Genomic DNA, 18955 nt, shown 5'->3' on the forward strand with positions numbered 1-18955 from the left:
AAATCTGGTGTGTCCCCTCCAATGCTGGAAGAAGGACATTTATTGATCAGTTTAACAGCTGTGGATGCAGCCTCTGCCCAGAACCGCTTCTTCATCCCAGCAGCCAAGATCATGCATCTAACTCTCTCAAGGATAGTGCGGTTTACCCTCTCGGCCACTCCATTTTGTTGCGGATTTGATGGAACTGTTTTGTGTCTTTTGATGCCTTTTGATTTGCAAAACTCATCAAACTCTTTGGACAGAAACTCCAACCCGTTATCTGTCCTCAAGCATTTCAAACTCAGCCTTTTCTCTGCCTCAACCTCACTGCACCATGTTTTGAAACAGCTGAAAGCCTCTGACTTCTGCTTCAATATGTAAATCCAGACCTTTCTACTGAAATCATCTATGATGCTCATGTAGTATCTGCCACCTCCAATTGAATTCTCCTGTGCAGGCCCCCAAAGATCACTATGGGCATAATCTAGAGGCATTGTTGAAGAATGTGTGCTGTTGGGATATGGCAACTTCTTGGCTTTCCCTAACACACACTCCTCACATTGAGTTGTATCAGTCTGATCTGAGCATTGCAATACACCCTTCTTGACCAGTTCCTTTATACTACCAATTGCTGGGTGCCCCAATCTGGTATGCCACAGACTCAAAGAATCACCAACCACATTGTGTGCATGCCCTGAGTCTCTTCTCTGAACAGCAGCCATCATGTAATATAGACTGCCTTTTCTAGTTGCCTTCAAGATAGATCTTCCTGCCTTACTAACAACCATCTGCCCACCTTCAGAGACAAATCTGCATCCCTTTCTTTCAAGAGAGCCTAAGGATATTAGATTCCTTTTAACATCAGGAATATACCTAACATCACTCAGAGTCACCATACACCCATTCTCCATCTTCAACTTGATGGTACCTATGCCTTTTATCAAGCACACTTGGTTGTTGCCTAGAATGACAGTTCCTGTTGACTCTTTAATGTCTTCGAACCAGTCCAGATTCGGGCTCATGTGGAAGCTACACCCTGAATCCATTATCCAAGATTCCTTTTCCTTTTCCTCCATCACATTCAAAGCAACAGAAACTTCATCCTCTTCGCAATATTCTGCTGTGTTGACAGCTTTTCCTCCCTCAGCCGCTTGCTTTTTCTTCCACACGAAGCAGTCCTTTTTGAGGTGCCCTGGTTTCTTGCACCAGTGGCAGGACCGAGTTTCTCTCCCCTCCGAGCTTGAAGGCTTAAACTCATTATTTTGGTTTTTCTTGAAACTCTTATTCTTGAATTTCTTGACATTGAGACTCTCAGCCTGTGTCTCCAATGCCTTCCCACCTGTCAATCGCAGCATCTCTTTCGCCATCAACGCAGCATGAACCTCGGCATATGTGATTGGCTTATCTCTGCCGTAGACTATTGCATCGCTTAGCTGATCATACGAACTTGGCAACGCATTCAAGACCAGTATAGCCTTGTCTTCATCCGTGATCTTCACATCCACGGACCCAAGATCATCAATGATCTTATTAAAATCTTCCAATTGTTCGACGATCGATTTTTCGGCTACAAAATTGTACGAATACAGTCTCTTCTTCATATAGAGCCTATTGGCCAGGGATTTTGCCAAATAGACCTCATCTAACTTCGCTAGCACCTCAACCGCCGTGGTCGCTTCTTGAACCTCCCTCAGAACTTTATCACTGAGACAAAGAATAACCGCACTGTGAGCTCGCTGTATCATTTCATCGAACTTCGCCTGTGCTTTCTCATCAAGAACTGGCGCATTCTCCTTATCTACCGGAGCCAAAACCGCCGCCAAACCACGATCGATCAGAATCGCTTTCATTTTCATCTTCCACAGACCGTAATCATTCTTGCCTGTGAATTTCTCAGCCTCAAGCCTTGTCGCCATCGAGATCGTTTGAATCGTCCGCAAACCAACCTCCTTTCACCTCTTTCCCACAGACGGCGCCAATTGTTAATCCTAGCTACAGATTGTCGAATGTTGGGAGAGGAAAAATCAAGACTTGGAAATCGAAAGAGAATTTTATTCACCAGAAACGGAAGATGAAAAAATTACTGAATAAAGCAGAATAACAAACTATTAAAAGCTCAAAACTAACTAACGGCTATTTTCCATCTAACGGTCAGGATTAAACATGACTAACTAAGTACATCCAACGGCTGTTGAAACGAGTTGTTATAACAGCCGAACTCTTCTTCATGTTTTGATCGTTCTCTCCAGACCACGGAGCTGCCGAGCTACCGAACTTGGTGCCGAACTACCGAACTCTAACACCGAACTCGATTAAGCTCGTAACACCGAGCTCTGACACCGAACACCATCACCGAGCTCAAAAACCGAACTCAACAGCCTAGCTCAAAACCGAAGCTATCACAATCTACCAACAAACTCCACCTGTGATAGCGGAGTCACCAACCAGAACTCCTCCTCTCCAGTCCCACCAGTTTCAAACATAGCAGAAACTTTTCCTTAGGTAATGGCTTAGTCAACATATCTGCCGGGTTTTCTGAAGTGTGAACTTTGAAGACTTTCACATTGCCTCTTTCAATCTTTTTGTTGGTAGATTGTGATAGCTTCGGTTTTTTTGAGCTCGGTGATGGTGTTCGGTGTCAGAGCTCGGTGTTACGAGCTTAATCGAGTTCGGTGTTAGAGTTCGGTAGTTCGGCACCAAGTTCGGTAGCTCGGCAGCTCCGTGGTCTGGAGAGAACGATCAAAACATGAAGAAGAGTTCGGCTGTTATAACAACTCGTTTCAACAGCCGTTGGATGTACTTAGTTAGTCATGTTTAATCCTGACCGTTAGATGGAAAATAGCCGTTAGTTAGTTTTGAGCTTTTAATAGTTTGTTATTCTGCTTTATTCAGTAATTTTTCATCTTCCGTTTCTGGTGAATAAAATTCTCTTTCGATTTCCTAGTCTTGATTTTTCCTCTCCCAACATTCGATAATCTGTAGCTAGGATTAACAATTGGCGCCGTCTGTGGGAAAGAGGTGAAAGGAGGTTGGTTTGCGGACGATTCAAACGATCTCGATGGCGACAAGGCTTGAGGCTGAGAAATTCACAGGCAAGAATGATTACGGTCTGTGGAAGATGAAAATGAAAGCGATTCTGATCGATCGTGGTTTGGCGGCGGTTTTGGCTCCGGTAGATAAGGAGAATGCGCCAGTTCTTGATGAGAAAGCACAGGCGAAGTTCGATGAAATGATACAGCGAGCTCACAGTGCGGTTATTCTTTGTCTCAGTGATAAAGTTCTGAGGGAGGTTCAAGAAGCGACCACGGCGGTTGAGGTGCTAGCGAAGTTAGATGAGTTCTATTTGGCAAAATCCCTGGCCAATAGGCTCTATATGAAGAAGAGACTGTATTCGTACAATTTTGTAGCCGAAAAATCGATCGTCGAACAATTGGAAGATTTTAATAAGATCATTGATGATCTTGGGTCCGTGGATGTGAAGATCACGGATGAAGACAAGGCTATACTGGTCTTGAATGCGTTGCCAAGTTCGTATGATCAGCTAAGCGATGCAATAATCTACGGCAGAGATAAGCCAATCACATATGCCGAGGTTCATGCTGCGTTGATGGCGAAAGAGATGCTGCGATTGACAGGTGGGAAGGCATTGGAGACACAGGCTGAGAGTCTCAATGTCAAGAAATTCAAGAATAAGAGTTTCAAGAAAAACCAATATAATGAGTTTAAGCCTTCAAGCTCGGAGGGGAGAGAAACTCGGTCCTGCCACTGGTGCAAGAAACCAGGGCACCTCAAAAAGGACTGCTTCGTGTGGAAGAAAAAGCAAGCGGCTGAGGGAGGAAAAGCTGTCAACACAGCAGAATATTGCGAAGAGGATGAAGTTTCTGTTGCTTTGAATGTGATGGAGGAAAAGGGAAAGGAATCTTGGATAATGGATTCAGGGTGTAGCTTCCACATGAGCCCGAATCTGGACTGGTTCGAAGACATTAAAGAGTCAACAGGAACTGTCATTCTAGGCAACAACCAAGTGTGCTTGATAAAAGGCATAGGTACCATCAAGTTGAAGATGGAGAATGGGTGTATGGTGACTCTGAGTGATGTTAGGTATATTCCTGATGTTAAAAGGAATCTAATATCCTTAGGCTCTCTTGAAAGAAAGGGATGCAGATTTGTCTCTGAAGGTGGGCAGATGGTTGTTAGTAAGGCAGGAAGATCTATCTTGAAGGCAACTAGAAAAGGCAGTCTATATTACATGATGGCTGCTGTTCAGAGAAGAGACTCAGGGCATGCACACAATGTGGTTGGTGATTCTTTGAGTCTGTGGCATACCAGATTGGGGCACCCAGCAATTGGTAGTATAAAGGAACTGGTCAAGAAGGGTGTATTGCAATGCTCAGATCAGACTGATACAACTCAATGTGAGGAGTGTGTGTTAGGGAAAGCCAAGAAGTTGCCATATCCCAACAGCACACATTCTTCAACAATGCCTCTAGATTATGCCCATAGTGATCTTTGGGGGCCTGCACAGGAGAATTCAATTGGAGGTGGCAGATACTACATGAGCATCATAGATGATTTCAGTAGAAAGGTCTGGATTTACATATTGAAGCAGAAGTCAGAGGCTTTCAGCTGTTTCAAAACATGGTGCAGTGAGGTTGAGGCAGAGAAAAGGCTGAGTTTGAAATGCTTGAGGACAGATAACGGGTTGGAGTTTCTGTCCAAAGAGTTTGATGAGTTTTGCAAATCAAAAGGCATCAAAAGACACAAAACAGTTCCATCAAATCCGCAACAAAATGGAGTGGCCGAGAGGGTAAACCGCACTATCCTTGAGAGAGTTAGATGCATGATCTTGGCTGCTGGGATGAAGAAGCGGTTCTGGGCAGAGGCTGCATCCACAGCTGTTAAACTGATCAATAAATGTCCTTCTTCCAGCATTGGAGGGGACACACCAGATTTCAGATGGTATGGGAAGCATAGTGGCTATGATGGCTTGAGGACTTTCGGTTGTAAAGCTTTTGCTCATGTGAAGCAAGGTAAATTGGAAGCAAGGGCCCTAAAATGTGTTATGATTGGATACCAATCGGGTGTGAAGGGCTATCGGTTGTGGTGTGTGGAGCCAGGAAATGAAAGAGTTGTGATAAGTAGGGATGTAACTTTCTGGGAAGGTGAGCTGCCTTTTAAGAAAAATTCAGAGACTGCAGTAGATAGTTCTGGATTTGAGGTGGAGATTGGGGGAGTTCAACAGGAGCAGCAGGATGAAGATGAAAGAGAATCTGAGTTTCCTGATGCCTCTGATCTTGGACAACCAACTCAGACGGCAGCAACACCAAATGAGCCAGGAAGCTATAAGCTGGTTAGAGACCGAGGTAAAAGGATCAGAAAGCCACCAGAGAGATACTCTGATGCTGAGTTCCTGTTTTATGCATTACTAGTAGCTGAGGAAATAGAGTTCTCAGAGCCAAGCACTTATGAAGAGGCTATGGACAGTAAAGATGCAGAAAAATGGATGCAAGCCATGATTGAGGAGATTGATTCACTGCTTAGAAATGGGACTTGGGTGCTGGTGGAAAGGCCCAATGGTAGAAGGGTAGTGAGTTGCAAATGGATTTTCAAACAGAAGCTGGAAGGAGCTGATGGTAAAAGTGTCAGATTTAAAGCAAGGTTGGTTGCTAGGGGTTTCACACAAGAACATGGTATTGACTATGATGAAGTGTTTTCACCTGTTGTGAAACACACTAGTATCAGAATCTTGTTGGCTATTGTTGCAAGAAGAGATTGGGAGCTTGAACAACTTGATGTCAAGACAGCCTTCTTGCATGGAGACTTGAAAGAAACCATCTATATGGCACAACCAAAAGGCTTTGAGAGGCCAGGTGATGAGGGAAAGGTGTGCTTGTTGAAAAGGAGCATATATGGTCTGAAACAAGCAAGTAGGCAGTGGCATAAGAAGTTTGATGATCACATGGTTAAGAGTGGTTTTCTGAAATCAAGCTATGATGAGTGTGTCTACATTAAGAGTGTAGGTGGAGCTGCTGTGGCATACTTACTCTTATATGTGGATGATATGCTCTTGGCTGGAGCAAGTTTGAAAGAAATTCAGAAAGTTAAGGCTGATCTCAGTAATGCTTTTGAGATGAAGGATTTAGGCTCTGCAAAACGAATTCTGGGTATGTCTATTTTCAGAGATAGAAAGAAGAGAGAGATTGTGTTGTCTCAAACTGATTATGTGCAGAGAATACTCAAGAGGTTCCAGATGAGTAACATCAAGGAAGTCTCAGTTCCTATGAGCCAACAATATAAATTGTCTGCAGACCAGAAGCCAAAATGTAAGGCTGAGGAAGATGAGATGAGACAGATCCCTTATGCTAGCATCATTGGTAGCATCATGTATGCTATGATTAGCACAAGGCCGGATGTGGCACAAGCTATTTCAGTAACAAGTAGATATATGTCCAACCATGGTAAGGAGCATTGGGCTGCACTGAAGTGGTTGATGAGATACTTGAAAGGAGCATCGGATGTTGGTATTCTGTTCAAGGGAGGAGAAGACCATGAAGGGGATGCTTTGGTTGGCTGGTGTGACTCTGATTTTGCTGGTAACTTAGACACCAGGAGATCTCAGTCTGGGTTCCTATTTACTTTGTATGGATCCGTCATCAGCTGGAAAAGCAGCTTGCAGGGAGTGGTTGCATTATCAACCACAGAGGCTGAGTTCATGGCTATGACATCTGCTGTGAAAGAAAGCAAGTGGCTAAAGGGGATTTTGGAGGATTTTGGTGTAAAGCAATGTAGTGTGAGCATTGGTTGTGACAACAACAGTGCATTGAGCTTGGCTAAGCATCAAGTATATCACGAGAGGAGTAAGCACATAGACGTGAGGTTGCACTTCATTAGGGAGGAGATTGAAAGAGGCAATGTGAAAGTCTTCAAAGTTCACACTTCAGAAAACCCGGCAGATATGTTGACTAAGCCATTACCTAAGGAAAAGTTTCTGCTATGTTTGAAACTGGTGGGACTGGAGAGGAGGAGTTCTGGTTGGTGACTCCGCTATCACAGGTGGAGTTTGTTGGTAGATTGTGATAGCTTCGGTTTTGAGCTAGGCTGTTGAGTTCGGTTTTTGAGCTCGGTGATGGTGTTCGGTGTCAGAGCTCGGTGTTACGAGCTTAATCGAGTTCGGTGTTAGAGTTCGGTAGTTCGGCACCAAGTTCGGTAGCTCGGCAGCTCCGTGGTCTGGAGAGAACGATCAAAACATGAAGAAGAGTTCGGCTGTTATAACAACTCGTTTCAACAGCCGTTGGATGTACTTAGTTAGTCATGTTTAATCCTGACCGTTAGATGGAAAATAGCCGTTAGTTAGTTTTGACCTTTTAATAGTTTGTGATTCTGCTTTATTCAGTAATTTTTCATCTTCCGTTTCTGGTGAATAAAATTCTCTTTCGATTTCCAAGTCTTGATTTTTTCCTCTCCCAACATTCGATAATCTGTAGCTAGGATTAACAGTATTCCCCCGAGAGAAGTCATCAAAATATATGGCAAATAATAAATCAAAGTGGCGGTTCTCCCTCTCATTAAAAATACTACTCCATGTAAATAACTTTTGTAGCTTAGAGGGTATTTTGATTAAAAAAATATAAAAGTCACTATAACGGTATTATATCTACGTTCAAGGATATCTGAAATATTTTTATGAATAGGGATTGCAAATTATATTAGTGCAATGTCCATGAACTAAAAATACAGTTATCTCTTTTTAATTGAAAATTTTTTTTTTGGTGAGAGATAGGAAAAAATTAGAATTTTGGGAAGAGTTTTATGGGGTTGGTAATGGGACACTGTCGATTTGTTTCTACTCTTTCTGCACGTTTTGTGTAGCTCAGTGCACGACTGCTTTGCAATATTATTATTCTATATTCATTTAAAAGATGTCAAATAATTAGAGGTCTATCACTTAGTGATGGTACATGAATATATTGTAACCTAACACAACTTTATTATTCTCTTTGCTTTTCGTTTTCTTCTTCTTTCGAGGTATATATTCTCTCTCCAATTTGGCAATTCATTATTCTTGATGTTCTAAAACATTGTCGCAGTGATATGATGATTTGGTTTCGAATAAAATGATATGCTGACAAAAGCTCTAATATAATGGAGTATATGTAAAAAAACATCAATTAATTATTGATTTATTTTATTTCCCTTCCCTCCTCTTATTCAACTAAGTTCAATATATTTTCAAAGTTGATAAGAAGATGTAACAAATTCAAAGTGTTAATCAATTCACCAGAATTAACATTGGATCATAATTCGCCAGGATTATTTTTAATTACAAGGCAAATCCAAAAAATCCATGGGGTATGACAAAGAAACATTTATTTTGAGCGATAGTAATTAAAGCAAATTCATTTTTCACTTTGATTAATTAATTAATCAGTTAGTTAATTAATTAATTAATTATTATTGAGTTTATTTGATCATCTTTTACGAACCCATTATACTCCATCTATCAGTATAGATCCGAAGTAAGAAAGTAAAGCTGAAATCTTCAAGAAATTTAAAATATAATTTCAAGAAATCTTCAAGAAATTTAATGACACTGGGTATAGTTCCAAAGGAAAAGGAGAAGTTAAATGATAAATTATTTAGTACAATTAATATGTGGGTTATTAAGGGTAAAATATAAAAGTCACACTACATTGTGAATTATTCACTCCGTCCCCTTAAAAAAATAGAAACTTTATATATTTAAGGAAATTTATTTATCTCTAATGAGGTAGGACTCATTTTTCACTAACATAATTTTCTTTCTATTTTTATTTTACTTTACCAATTTACCCGTATTATTTCAAAAAATTTTATTTTTAGGAAAAATTTTCTGAATAAATTGAGGATATAGAATCACACTAATGAACTAAGCAGAAAGTCTAATTCAATTGGGCATAAGCAACGGCCCACTATAATGAAGGTTATTACATAAGCCCATATCATAGCCCATTTCATCCCCAGAAAACCACACCTAAAACCCATATAAAGGCAAGAATTAGGGTTTCCGTCAGTCGTCTTCGTCTTCAGCTCAAATCGATCGAGACCTCCCGGCGAAAATGGTGAAAGGAAGACAGGGAGAGAGAGTGAGGTTAGATTTCACGGTTCCATCTTCTTTATATGTACAGCTGCTCGATCCTACGGCAATTTCTGATTTTAATTTTATTTTAATGTTCAGATTGTACGTTCGTGGAACAATCCTCGGCTACAAAAGGTATGAAAACAGATCGCGCTTGTTCTGTCTATTGTTTAACTGTGCGAGTGTGCGTTTTTATCGGAGGAAAATGTGATGATTATACCGATTTACTTATTGATTATTGATAATAGGTCGAAGTCGAATCAGTACCCAAACACTTCGCTGATACAGATCGAGGGAGTGAACACGCAGGAGGAAGTAGCGTGGTACCGCGGGAAGAAGATGGCGTATATTTACAAGGCCAAGGTGAAGAAGAACGGCTCACATTATCGATGCATTTGGGGGAAGGTCACGCGCCCCCATGGCAACAGCGGCGTCGTTCGCGCCAAGTTCAAGTCGAACCTTCCCCCTAAATCCATGGTATGTTCCACACGAGCCTCGGTTTATGTCTATATATTGGTTTTGACAAACACATGAATCAGTGAAAATTGCTGGCAGTTCATCTGATTGTCCTCTACTGTAAGATCTATAAATGGCGTAGAACTGAATTGCTGCATAGTTCTTTTAATGCAGTGCGTATTAGGTGTGGGATAAAGATAAAATAGAAATCCAATCAGTTTGGAAACTTGTAATGCTAACTAGGGTTGAACTGAGCTAATGCACTAGTAAACCAATCGTTTTTTGACTCCTTATGTTGTGTACGCTACGGTTCTTTTTAGTTCTAGTTTTTGATGAATTGAAAAATCCACATTTCTTGTGGTTATACCTGGAGAAGCCTTTGTATTACAATAATTTTCTTGTGTTAAACCTGGTATGTCTTGAGTCGGAAATCCAGAACTTGTGATAGTTGTGTAAGAAGCCATAATCATAATTTCAGTATACTTCATTACATTGATTCTGAATGGTTTTATGTTTTGTGCACCTTATCTGCATTTCATTTAAGTTTTCATGGAATATTCAAGCTTTATTGAAGTTGATTTACTATTAGCTTATTCATCATATACTTGTGAAACAGGGAGCTAGGGTAAGGGTGATGATGTACCCGAGCAACATTTGAGGTAAAATTCCAAATTCAAGTCAAGTTGCTTTCTTTCTATATGCATCAATTTATTGAAGTTGGGTCCTGTGATTGAAATATGCTTTCTGCAGTATATTGATGTAAATCATTTAAGGTGTTTGAAATCCAATTTTTTTTGAAAAAAACATTACATCATACAGAATGAAATCAATCTTGCATTGTATTTCTTTAAATTCGGACAGGACTACAAGACAAGTGCGTCTCTTTTTCTGGTTTTAGGATTTAGTTTCACATATTCTGTCCTCAGTTTATGCTTTGTACTTTGTATTATATCAATTTGTTTACTCCATAAGTTTATGTTTTTGAACTTCACTCTGTTTCATGTTGTTTATAACTGCATCTCTTTGCTTGCGTCGGTTTCTTGGTTCTTTTCTGATTTCATTAGTTATTTCTGCAGTGGTTCGCGACTTGTAGATCACTTTTTGGAGCATTGGTGACTACAGTCCAGCACTACTCATAAGAATTTTATTTATAGTTTTTTTTATCTAGGCTTATATTCCGCCTCGTCCTATTTTCTGTTTATTGCACTCTGAATTCAAGAATCGATCCTATTGAGTTGCAGACATTTGTGTCTACATTCACATTTACCATTTTCTGATTTCTTCTTAATGATACCTCTTGAATTTTTGTTTCTTCAATCCTCTCATTTGTTTGGAAATTTATTGGCTTATTGCTTTTACATGAGTTTAATGTAAAAAATTCAAATAACTAATCTCAAATCCTTATTAATAAGTCTACAAAAAATTACATAATGCACCCGTCGAGATATTTTGTCCTTTTTATGATTCCGTGTAATTGCTGGTCTCTATTTTCCAATTAAGTTTGACACTCTTTTGGGTGCATTAAATATGTACTAATGCTTAATTAGTCATGAGATTAATCCAGAAAAAAAAGCAAGGGATAAAACAGTTACTACTAATTAGTCCGCTTTTGTAAATATTACATGATTAAGGAGTATAAATGGTGTTCATTTGGTGGATTTGTTCCAATGTTTAATCTCGTGGGATTTCACATCAATTTAATTTTAAATTACTGAATACTCTTCTCATTGTAGCGTTTAAACACCATAAAAGGGAAAATAGGGCTTTAAGTGATTTCAATTTGGGATTGTCCGATTAAAAATGGGACGACTTAACATAGAAAATGTGCCATAATTTACAGTGCAATGAACTTGGGCTGTTGTCTGGACCGATAATTTCCTGTTGTGGTTGGTATATTGGAAGAAATGCTCTATGCCTATAAATGAAATAAATGTGCTCTATCACTATGCATATAAATGAAAATAAAAGTAGTAGTAACTCAAAAGTGGGAAGCATAGCTATAAAATAAATCAAGGTAAGTCTCCATTTACAAAGTACTTACTGTTTTAAATTGAGGTGGAATTTGATTAAACACTTACTAATGATTATAGACAAATGGATCAAAAAAAAATAGAAGGAATTATTATTTTATTCATGTAAAATGTGAATACAGTATTGTGTTATGTTGTTATAAAAGTTTTTGTCATTGCTTCATTCACATTAGTACAAAATGCATCATTATTTTGCATTATGTTGTGAAAGAGTATAAACAAGATGACATATTGTATTAAAATAAAATATGAAATACTTTTTTACTATTATTTATAAATTTTAAACTTTATATATCATTATAAAATAAGATTTGAAATACTTATTATGTTTTAAAAGTGAAAATACCAAAAAATAAGAACGGTGGAATATTAATAAGTGAAAGTGATTGCACTGGAAAAGGCTATATTTATCAATATGACATGAGATTAGAAATATTTTTGGTGAAAATTTGAATTACCAAAAATAAGAATGGTGGAATATTAAAAAGTGAGTGTGATAGCACTGTAAAAGGCAATAAATTCCGAAATAAATATGGAGGTGACGACTGACAATGGAAACAGAGGCTCACCAATTTGCATTCCCTGATTCGAGATTCGCTGCCTTTCTTTCGCTTTTCCCGAGATTCTTCTTTGGCAGTTCCGCATCGGCCGCATTTTAGCTTATTAATCTCTCTATCTCAGCCGCCAGCTATCACTTTTCATCATCTTCGGCCGTGTGATAAGAATTTCTGTTCCGTTTGAGGTTTATTGCTGTTCGGAGATGGTGGGGCACGGCACAGCCAATTCGGACATCTCGTTCGCTGGAACGTTTGCCAGTAGCGCTTTTGCGGCTTGCTTCGCTGAGGTATACCCTTTTTTTTCCTGGTGTGATTCGGTGCGGTGTTGTTGGTTGTTTGGCCTGATTGTCTTCCTGAGCTGTTGATTTTAGGAAATCGCTTATTTAGGCTTCAATGTGTTTGCGATCTGTTTGTAGAGGATTAAATTGAGCTTGTATGTTGAAGTTGCTGAGGTCGATGTGATTAGCTGTTGACTTGTTTGATCCGTAATTTTAGTACTCCCTCCATCCATCTCATGTGATGGATTTCTTTTCGGCATAAGAATTAAGAAAATGATATGTATTGAGTCAAGGTGGAAAGAGTAAAGTATGAGAGAGGAAAAAGTAAGAGAGAATAAAATACGAAAGAGAGATAAAGAGAGAATAAAATAAGAAAGAGTGAATAAAGTAAGAGAGAGAATAAATTAAGAGATGGTTGAAGTTTTGTTTTTAGCTAAAAAAGGAAATCAATCACTTGAGATTGGACAACACAAAATGAAAAGTTGATCACTTGAGGTGGGACGGAGGGAGTATTGGATAATTGTATAATGCTCGAAGATTTTGTTGATTTTTTGGATGGATTATTATTGTATCACTTGAGATGAGACAACCCAAAATGGAAAGTTGATCACTTGAGTTGGGACGGAGGGAGTATTGGATAATTGTATAATGCTCGAAGATTTTGTTGATTTTTTGGATGGATTATTATTGTATCGAGTTTGATATCAGTGGATTTGAGATTTTGATTAAAAATTGATGTTTTTCTTATGCCTGGTTGATTTTATACTCAAATTTGTTGACTTGAGTGCTGTGTTCATTTGTGTTTGAGCTAATTTATCTTAGAGAGGCAATAAATTTGGCCACTGATATTTGTGTTTGAGCTAATTTATCTGTCTGTGATTAGATTTGTACTATTCCATTGGACACTGCCAAGGTCCGGCTTCAATTGCAAAAGAAAGCTGTGGCGGGGGAGGCTTTGCCGAAATATAAGGGAATGCTAGGAACTGTAGGAACTATTGCAAGAGAAGAGGGGCTAGCTTCCCTGTGGAAGGGAATTGTGCCCGGGCTACATCGTCAGTTCTTGTTTGGAGGTCTAAGGATTGGCTTGTACGAACCTGTACGTTTTTCCTTGAATTTTGTGGAGTATTAATTTTGCTTTATCTGCTTCGATGTTTTTTTTTTACTTTTGTGCCTCTGTTTGACAGGTTAGGAATTTCTATGTGGGGAAAGATCATGTTGGGGATGTGCCATTATCAAAGAAAATACTTGCTGGTATTACAACAGGTGAGAACATACTGCAGATGATTTTCCTTTTTTTGTTCTGCGTTTAATTTATAGTTTCAACATATTAAGTGGAGTAGTTTTATCATGTTTAATGCTTTATTGTGGATGCTCATGGTCTTGGATTGATATATTTGCTTTTGAAATATAAACTGAAAGTTTCAAACATTATCAGGCGCCTTAGGTATAATGATTGCCAATCCTACTGATCTTGTTAAAGTACGACTTCAGTCTGAGGGAAAGCTGCCTCCTGGTGTCCCTAGGCGTTACTCTGGAGCTGTCAGTGCATATTCTACGATCGTGAAACAGGTTACAATCACTAAATCCATGTCTTTGTACCTCCCTGCAAAATCCATATCCAACTTGGTGCCTCATGGTTATACTTTTGTTGAAAATATAGGAAGGAGTTAAAGCTTTGTGGACTGGACTTGGACCCAACGTTGCACGCAATGCTATCATAAATGCTGCTGAATTAGCCAGTTATGATCAAGTGAAGGAGGTATTTTCATACTTAATCATCTTCCTGTTTAACATTTTATCATCTTTAGCTACAAACCGGTTGTTGTCTTGTGTTGTTGACTTGTTATCTAATTTTGTATTTTTTACAGACAATTCTGAAAATCCCAGGTTTCACAGACAATGTTGTCACCCATATTCTTTCTGGTTTAGGAGCTGGATTTTTTGCAGTTTGCATCGGCTCTCCAGTTGACGTGGTAACTTAAGACACCTGTTTAATTTAACATTTTGTAAAATCGCTGAGATTATTTAATTGCGTCTCTCCTGGAAGGAGAGCTATCTGTGGTAAAGAGCTTTTTTGCATCTTGGCCGATGCCTGCTAATTGACTCAACTGGCTTTCTCTGATAGGTGAAGTCTAGAATGATGGGAGATTCTGCATACAAAAGCACATTGGACTGCTTTGTCAAGACACTGAAGAATGATGTAAGTTCATTTTCTTATCCACCAAAAGTTTTGCTAATAGTCCATGGATTGAGGATTAATAGGTTAGCCCAAGAATGAATCAGCCATTTTCCTGCCATTCATATAGCTGTCTTAGATTTGTCACTGTCCACTGCCTCTTAAATGTTCACAGCCTAAATTGACTTAGAAACCTTGTGAAATTCAGTTGTCTCTGAAATCTGAATAGATATTTATTACCTTACTTCTCCTTGTCAAATCTCCACATATTTCCCTATACTCTCAAAGAAGAGATATCTGCAGTGTCAACTGATATACACGACATGGAATAGTATTTGCTTGCATGCTACTAGCTGCTTGATAAATCGATCTATTGTAATCAATGTTATGATCCACAGGGACCTTTGGCATTCTACAAAGGCTTCATCCCCAACTTTGGACGGCTCGGATCATGGAATGTATTGATGTTTTTGACACTGGAGCAGGTAAATACTGCATCAATATGACCTTGTGAGCATCTGCAACATATAATGCATACAGTCAACTAACTCCCTACTAATTGTTTGATTTCAGGCTAAAAAGATCGTCAGAAGTTTGGAGTCGTCTTAAGAGCCTGAGAAACTAGAGAGGTGAGAGAGCCATCAAATGCATCAAGCGCCATTCTTTTCAATAAATGAGACTGAACTCACTGGGAAAGAGTTGGACTTGCACAACTCTTGTCTCATTCATTTCTGACACACATAAAAATTTAGTTGGATGAAACTTCTTGAGAACTCTCTTGGTCTCTCTCTACTTTAATATCCTGTACTAATTCTTTAAAAATAATTATTCCATTCTCTAGAGTTTACTTTATGAATTACGTGCATTGAATAAATGTCATTCATTGTTTACACAAAAGTCTGTACAAGATTATATTCACAAGCTTGTGAACATTTTTTTATGGATTACAAATGATAAAATTATTGTCTGATATACGAGTATTTGTTTAAAAATCAAATTTCACTCAATATTATGATGTAAAAAACAAAAAAACAATTGTTAATTCGAAATGAAAAACTGATAAGAAACCATGAATTAATTTTTGAAAATGTTCAGCAATGATAAAAACTTGTACGATTTCGTCATAAGCAATCACTCGAAATTTTAACAAAAAAAGCTTATGAATTATTTTTGAAAATGTTTTATGGCATGTTAGTCTTTAGCCACAAAGAATATAATCAAACATATAATGATTGTTTGATATATAAAGTTTCTACAGTTCCCTTTAAATCAAACATAGAATGCACGCAAGACATTCCACAATGATGAGGATCTCACCTCTATCTTAGACCATGGCCTCTTTCATTCTTCCTTCTTTTCCTCATTGATCTTGTTCTCATTTTCCGAGGAGCCTGGTTGCGTTTCACTAGCAGTAGTCGCTGCCGCTGGCTGAGAGGATTCCATCAGGCTGGCAGCTATTGCAGCTTTCAAATCCTCATCTTCATCATCAAATAACATTTGTGCATCATCATACTGCATGTAGGGATCAGAGAGCTGCTGCTGCTGACCAACTCCCTTCTGTGTTCTTGATGCAATGCTGCACGATTTGGTAATCCTCTCTGCGTCTTCGGGTAAAAGCCACTGCCCGAACCCGTTGGAGGCCTCAGAGGATGCAACGGACCACTCCTTTGGGAAATTTCCTCTCACCAGAAAAATGCTCCACCCGGAGTCCTTCAGTGAGTCAAGGTAGGCTGAAAGGTAAAACTTCGAGAGGTGCTCTGGCGCTGGATAGAGGCTGTCGAAATTGTACCACTCGCTGTTAACTTTCCTGATACAGAACCAATGGTCCTGCAAGTGACAGATAAAGGCATTTTCCTTCTCTGGGTCAATCTGAGCTGGCTCCGCAGCAGGGCTATCGAGGGGGATGACTTGCAAATCCCACACTTCCAAAGCTTTTTGTAGAACCTACAAGCAGAGAAGACCATATACACAAATAAAGTAATCAATATATTTGCAATTCTTGTACACAACTTATATACTACTATCTTGCTTTTCAAAATTGGCTAGGACAAATAAGCAATTCTAGCATCTATGAACAAAAAATATTCTATACAAATCTAAAGCCTAAAGTTATTTGGTTGGCTCCTTATCTATCTTCTTGGGGTCTAAGGTCAGATATTCTAGTTTTGCACGAAAGAAACATTCACTTATGGTTCATTGCTGGCAACACTTTTGTAACTGATTGTTAGAAACAATGGACAGTGTAAATTCATAACTAAGTGCAAAGCAGAAAACGAATCAGGCAGCTGGCTAAGACTGCGGGTAGCGCATATACCAAATCAAGGACGTTATATTTACTAGTCAGCGAATCATTTACATAAGATCAGCTACAAGGGCGTACCACTCAATTCTATATCTTCATCACTCTCGAAGATTAAAGATACAAACAAACAAAATGTGCATAGAAGTGACATAAAAAACACCACATTGCACTAGAAAAGTGGTTTTCCAAATTAGAAATGGAAACTATAACAGCTAAAGTGCCAAATATCACCCCAGATTGTCATAATCACTCATATAAAGATTAAAGGAGCCGACTAGAGTTCCAAATGCTACTGTCCTGTTATATAACTTAATGCTTATTCATCATCACAAGAGTGTACCACCCAATTCTATCTCTTCATCACTCTCGGAGATTAAAGAAAGAAACAAACAAATAAGCAAACAAAAAGTGATGTAGAAAATGCCACATTGCGCTACAAATGTGGTTTTCCAAATTAGCAACCTTAATAGTTAGCGCGCCAAATATCACCTGAGCTTGTCATAATTACTCATATGAAACAAGCGACACGTGTATGAAACTGAAAACCGGAGCATACGTGGTCAGAATAGGAAGCTACAGCTCCGTGGCTTCATTAATGAAATGGCTTTTTCCAAGAAATCAAATAACCTTATTTCAAAAAGAATGAATAAAATGTAACAAAGTAGTTCCTAAAAAACAGTAGGATAGTGCAAATTAAGTAGAACTATAATCTTACAAGATAGAAACCCTATAACTCAAAATTAGATAAACAATCTATACAAGCAAACAAGGAAAGCATTTCACATCGTGCTAATTGTTCGGTTCAATAAACATTCTCAGCTAAAACCTTCATATATATCACCCAATATAAAATTACGAATCAGAGGCTAAAAAAATCCAATCTTTAACCTAAAACCGATCAAAAGTAAATTGAATTTCTTCTCCTGCAAAGAGAATAACGTGTGTTTCGCCTAATTAAAAACAGAAATATGCAGATTCGAACTTTGGAGAAATCAGACCTGGATGCTGAAGTCACCATCGAGAGAGACGTTGTGAGAGAGCTCGGGGAGAAAATCTCCGGTGACGGAGCCGAGCATCATCTGGCGCTCCGTGCGATCCAGATCGGATGCCAAGGCCGCCAAATCGAACTCCGAGAAGAAAGGGCCTTGCAGCACCGTGTTCACGCAATGCACCGCGCACAGCTTCGACTCTTGTACCTCGTGGTACAACAATCCTCCATTGCTGGCCCCTCCCCCTCCGCCTTCTGCGTTGCTACTCATCTTCTCTCTCTCTCTCTAAAACTCCAATTTCCGTTTCCAACCTATAAAGAAATTGCGGCGATGGAGTTCAGTTTCCATTTTATTTTGAATCGTGGCAAACATGGAAGGTGACACAAATGATACCATATACCCTAAGTTATACTCTTGTAAATGTGACTAATATTAACCACAAAAAAATACTAATATTATACTACTAATTGTATATATAATCACCTAAAGTTACAATCTTTGGTTTCTGTTTTGCGTTTGTGCTGTAACTGTTCATCCGTCATTTGCATCTTTTCCTTTTCTGAATTTTTATGGGATTTCTTGGATTCTATCATCCACCGAGCTTGTTTGAGAAATGAATTAAGGGAACAAATAGAAATGTGTTGTATGTTGTGATTTTAAGAAAGGTAGAGTGCATCTTAAAAAATGAAGATCCCCAATTGGAATAGTCGTTCACTTAAAATATGATTTCCCAAAGATGATCGTCCTTTCATATCTCTAAATGTTTTGTACTCACGAAATTGAAGACAAAACCAATAACGATAAATTAAAGTAATAGCAAGTAGTATCCACTCAACTACTACTTTGGTAACCGACTAACTCTCATGCATAACATTGTAACCTCCATGAATATATAACCGCCCGCTAGCACATCCCTTCATTAAATATTTCTATATCCCCTTGAAAACAATATTGTCTTCAAGGTTGGTTCAACAATAAACGCCCCCCCAAGATTGTGTAGATCAACATCCTTCAACCCTACGATCTTGATGATGTGTGGACATTACTGAGTTGGCTGGTCTCATCATCACCGT

At 38.7% G+C, this 18955-nt stretch overlaps 3 protein-coding genes across 5 annotated transcripts; 2 read left to right on the forward strand and 1 right to left on the reverse strand.

Annotated features, from left to right (window-relative positions):
* The first annotated feature begins 8989 nt into the window (after positions 1-8989).
* On the forward strand, positions 8990-10867 carry LOC121809777 (60S ribosomal protein L35a-3-like). Its single transcript, XM_042210580.1, has 5 exons — positions 8990-9106; positions 9194-9229; positions 9343-9571; positions 10167-10209; positions 10627-10867. Exons 1-4 carry the CDS (start codon positions 9075-9077, stop codon positions 10206-10208), a joined length of 339 nt encoding a protein of 112 aa, XP_042066514.1. The 5' UTR covers positions 8990-9074; the 3' UTR covers position 10209; positions 10627-10867.
* Positions 10868-12043: 1176 nt separating this feature from the next.
* Positions 12044-15481, forward strand: LOC121809754 (mitochondrial uncoupling protein 1-like). Its single transcript, XM_042210539.1, has 9 exons — positions 12044-12424; positions 13299-13511; positions 13600-13678; positions 13851-13984; positions 14076-14174; positions 14284-14388; positions 14541-14615; positions 14990-15076; positions 15165-15481. Exons 1-9 carry the CDS (start codon positions 12341-12343, stop codon positions 15198-15200), a joined length of 912 nt encoding a protein of 303 aa, XP_042066473.1. The 5' UTR covers positions 12044-12340; the 3' UTR covers positions 15201-15481.
* LOC121809761 (ataxin-3 homolog) lies at positions 15014-18495 on the reverse strand. 3 transcript variants are annotated; one of them, XM_042210569.1, is made up of 3 exons: positions 17892-18266; positions 15909-16535; positions 15014-15109 (listed from the first exon to the last, which is right to left on the reverse strand). In XM_042210569.1, exons 1-2 carry the CDS (start codon positions 18150-18152, stop codon positions 15933-15935), a joined length of 864 nt encoding a protein of 287 aa, XP_042066503.1. In that variant the 5' UTR covers positions 18153-18266; the 3' UTR covers positions 15014-15109; positions 15909-15932. The 3 variants fall into 3 exon arrangements, with proteins under 3 accessions (XP_042066503.1, XP_042066495.1, XP_042066486.1); XM_042210561.1 differs by lacking the exon at positions 15014-15109 and adding an exon at positions 18366-18495 and having other exon boundaries at positions 15733-16535; positions 17892-18193; XM_042210552.1 differs by lacking the exon at positions 15014-15109 and having other exon boundaries at positions 15733-16535.
* Positions 18496-18955: the final 460 nt, after the last annotated feature.

Source organism: Salvia splendens, chromosome 1, assembly GCF_004379255.2.
Source record: "Salvia splendens isolate huo1 chromosome 1, SspV2, whole genome shotgun sequence".
Lineage (NCBI taxonomy): Eukaryota > Viridiplantae > Streptophyta > Magnoliopsida > Lamiales > Lamiaceae > Salvia > Salvia splendens.

Bases quoted from the DNA above. Each gene is read 5' to 3' on its own strand.
- LOC121809761 (XM_042210569.1), bottom strand. From the start codon at position 18,152: ATGAGTAGCAACGCAGAAGGCGGAGGGGGAGGGGCCAGCAATGGAGGA. The intron at 16,536-17,891 runs GTCTGATTTCTC...CTCTGCTTGTAG, and splicing joins ATGGTGACTTCAGCATCCAG to GTTCTACAAAAAGCTTTGGA.
- LOC121809754 (XM_042210539.1), top strand. From the start codon at position 12,341: ATGGTGGGGCACGGCACAGCCAATTCGGACATCTCGTTCGCTGGAACG. The intron at 13,985-14,075 runs GTTACAATCACT...TTGAAAATATAG, and splicing joins ATTCTACGATCGTGAAACAG to GAAGGAGTTAAAGCTTTGTG. The intron at 15,077-15,164 runs GTAAATACTGCA...GTTTGATTTCAG, and splicing joins TGTTTTTGACACTGGAGCAG to GCTAAAAAGATCGTCAGAAG.
- LOC121809777 (XM_042210580.1), top strand. From the start codon at position 9,075: ATGGTGAAAGGAAGACAGGGAGAGAGAGTGAG. The intron at 9,230-9,342 runs GTATGAAAACAG...TATTGATAATAG, and splicing joins ACAATCCTCGGCTACAAAAG to GTCGAAGTCGAATCAGTACC. The intron at 9,572-10,166 runs GTATGTTCCACA...CTTGTGAAACAG, and splicing joins ACCTTCCCCCTAAATCCATG to GGAGCTAGGGTAAGGGTGAT.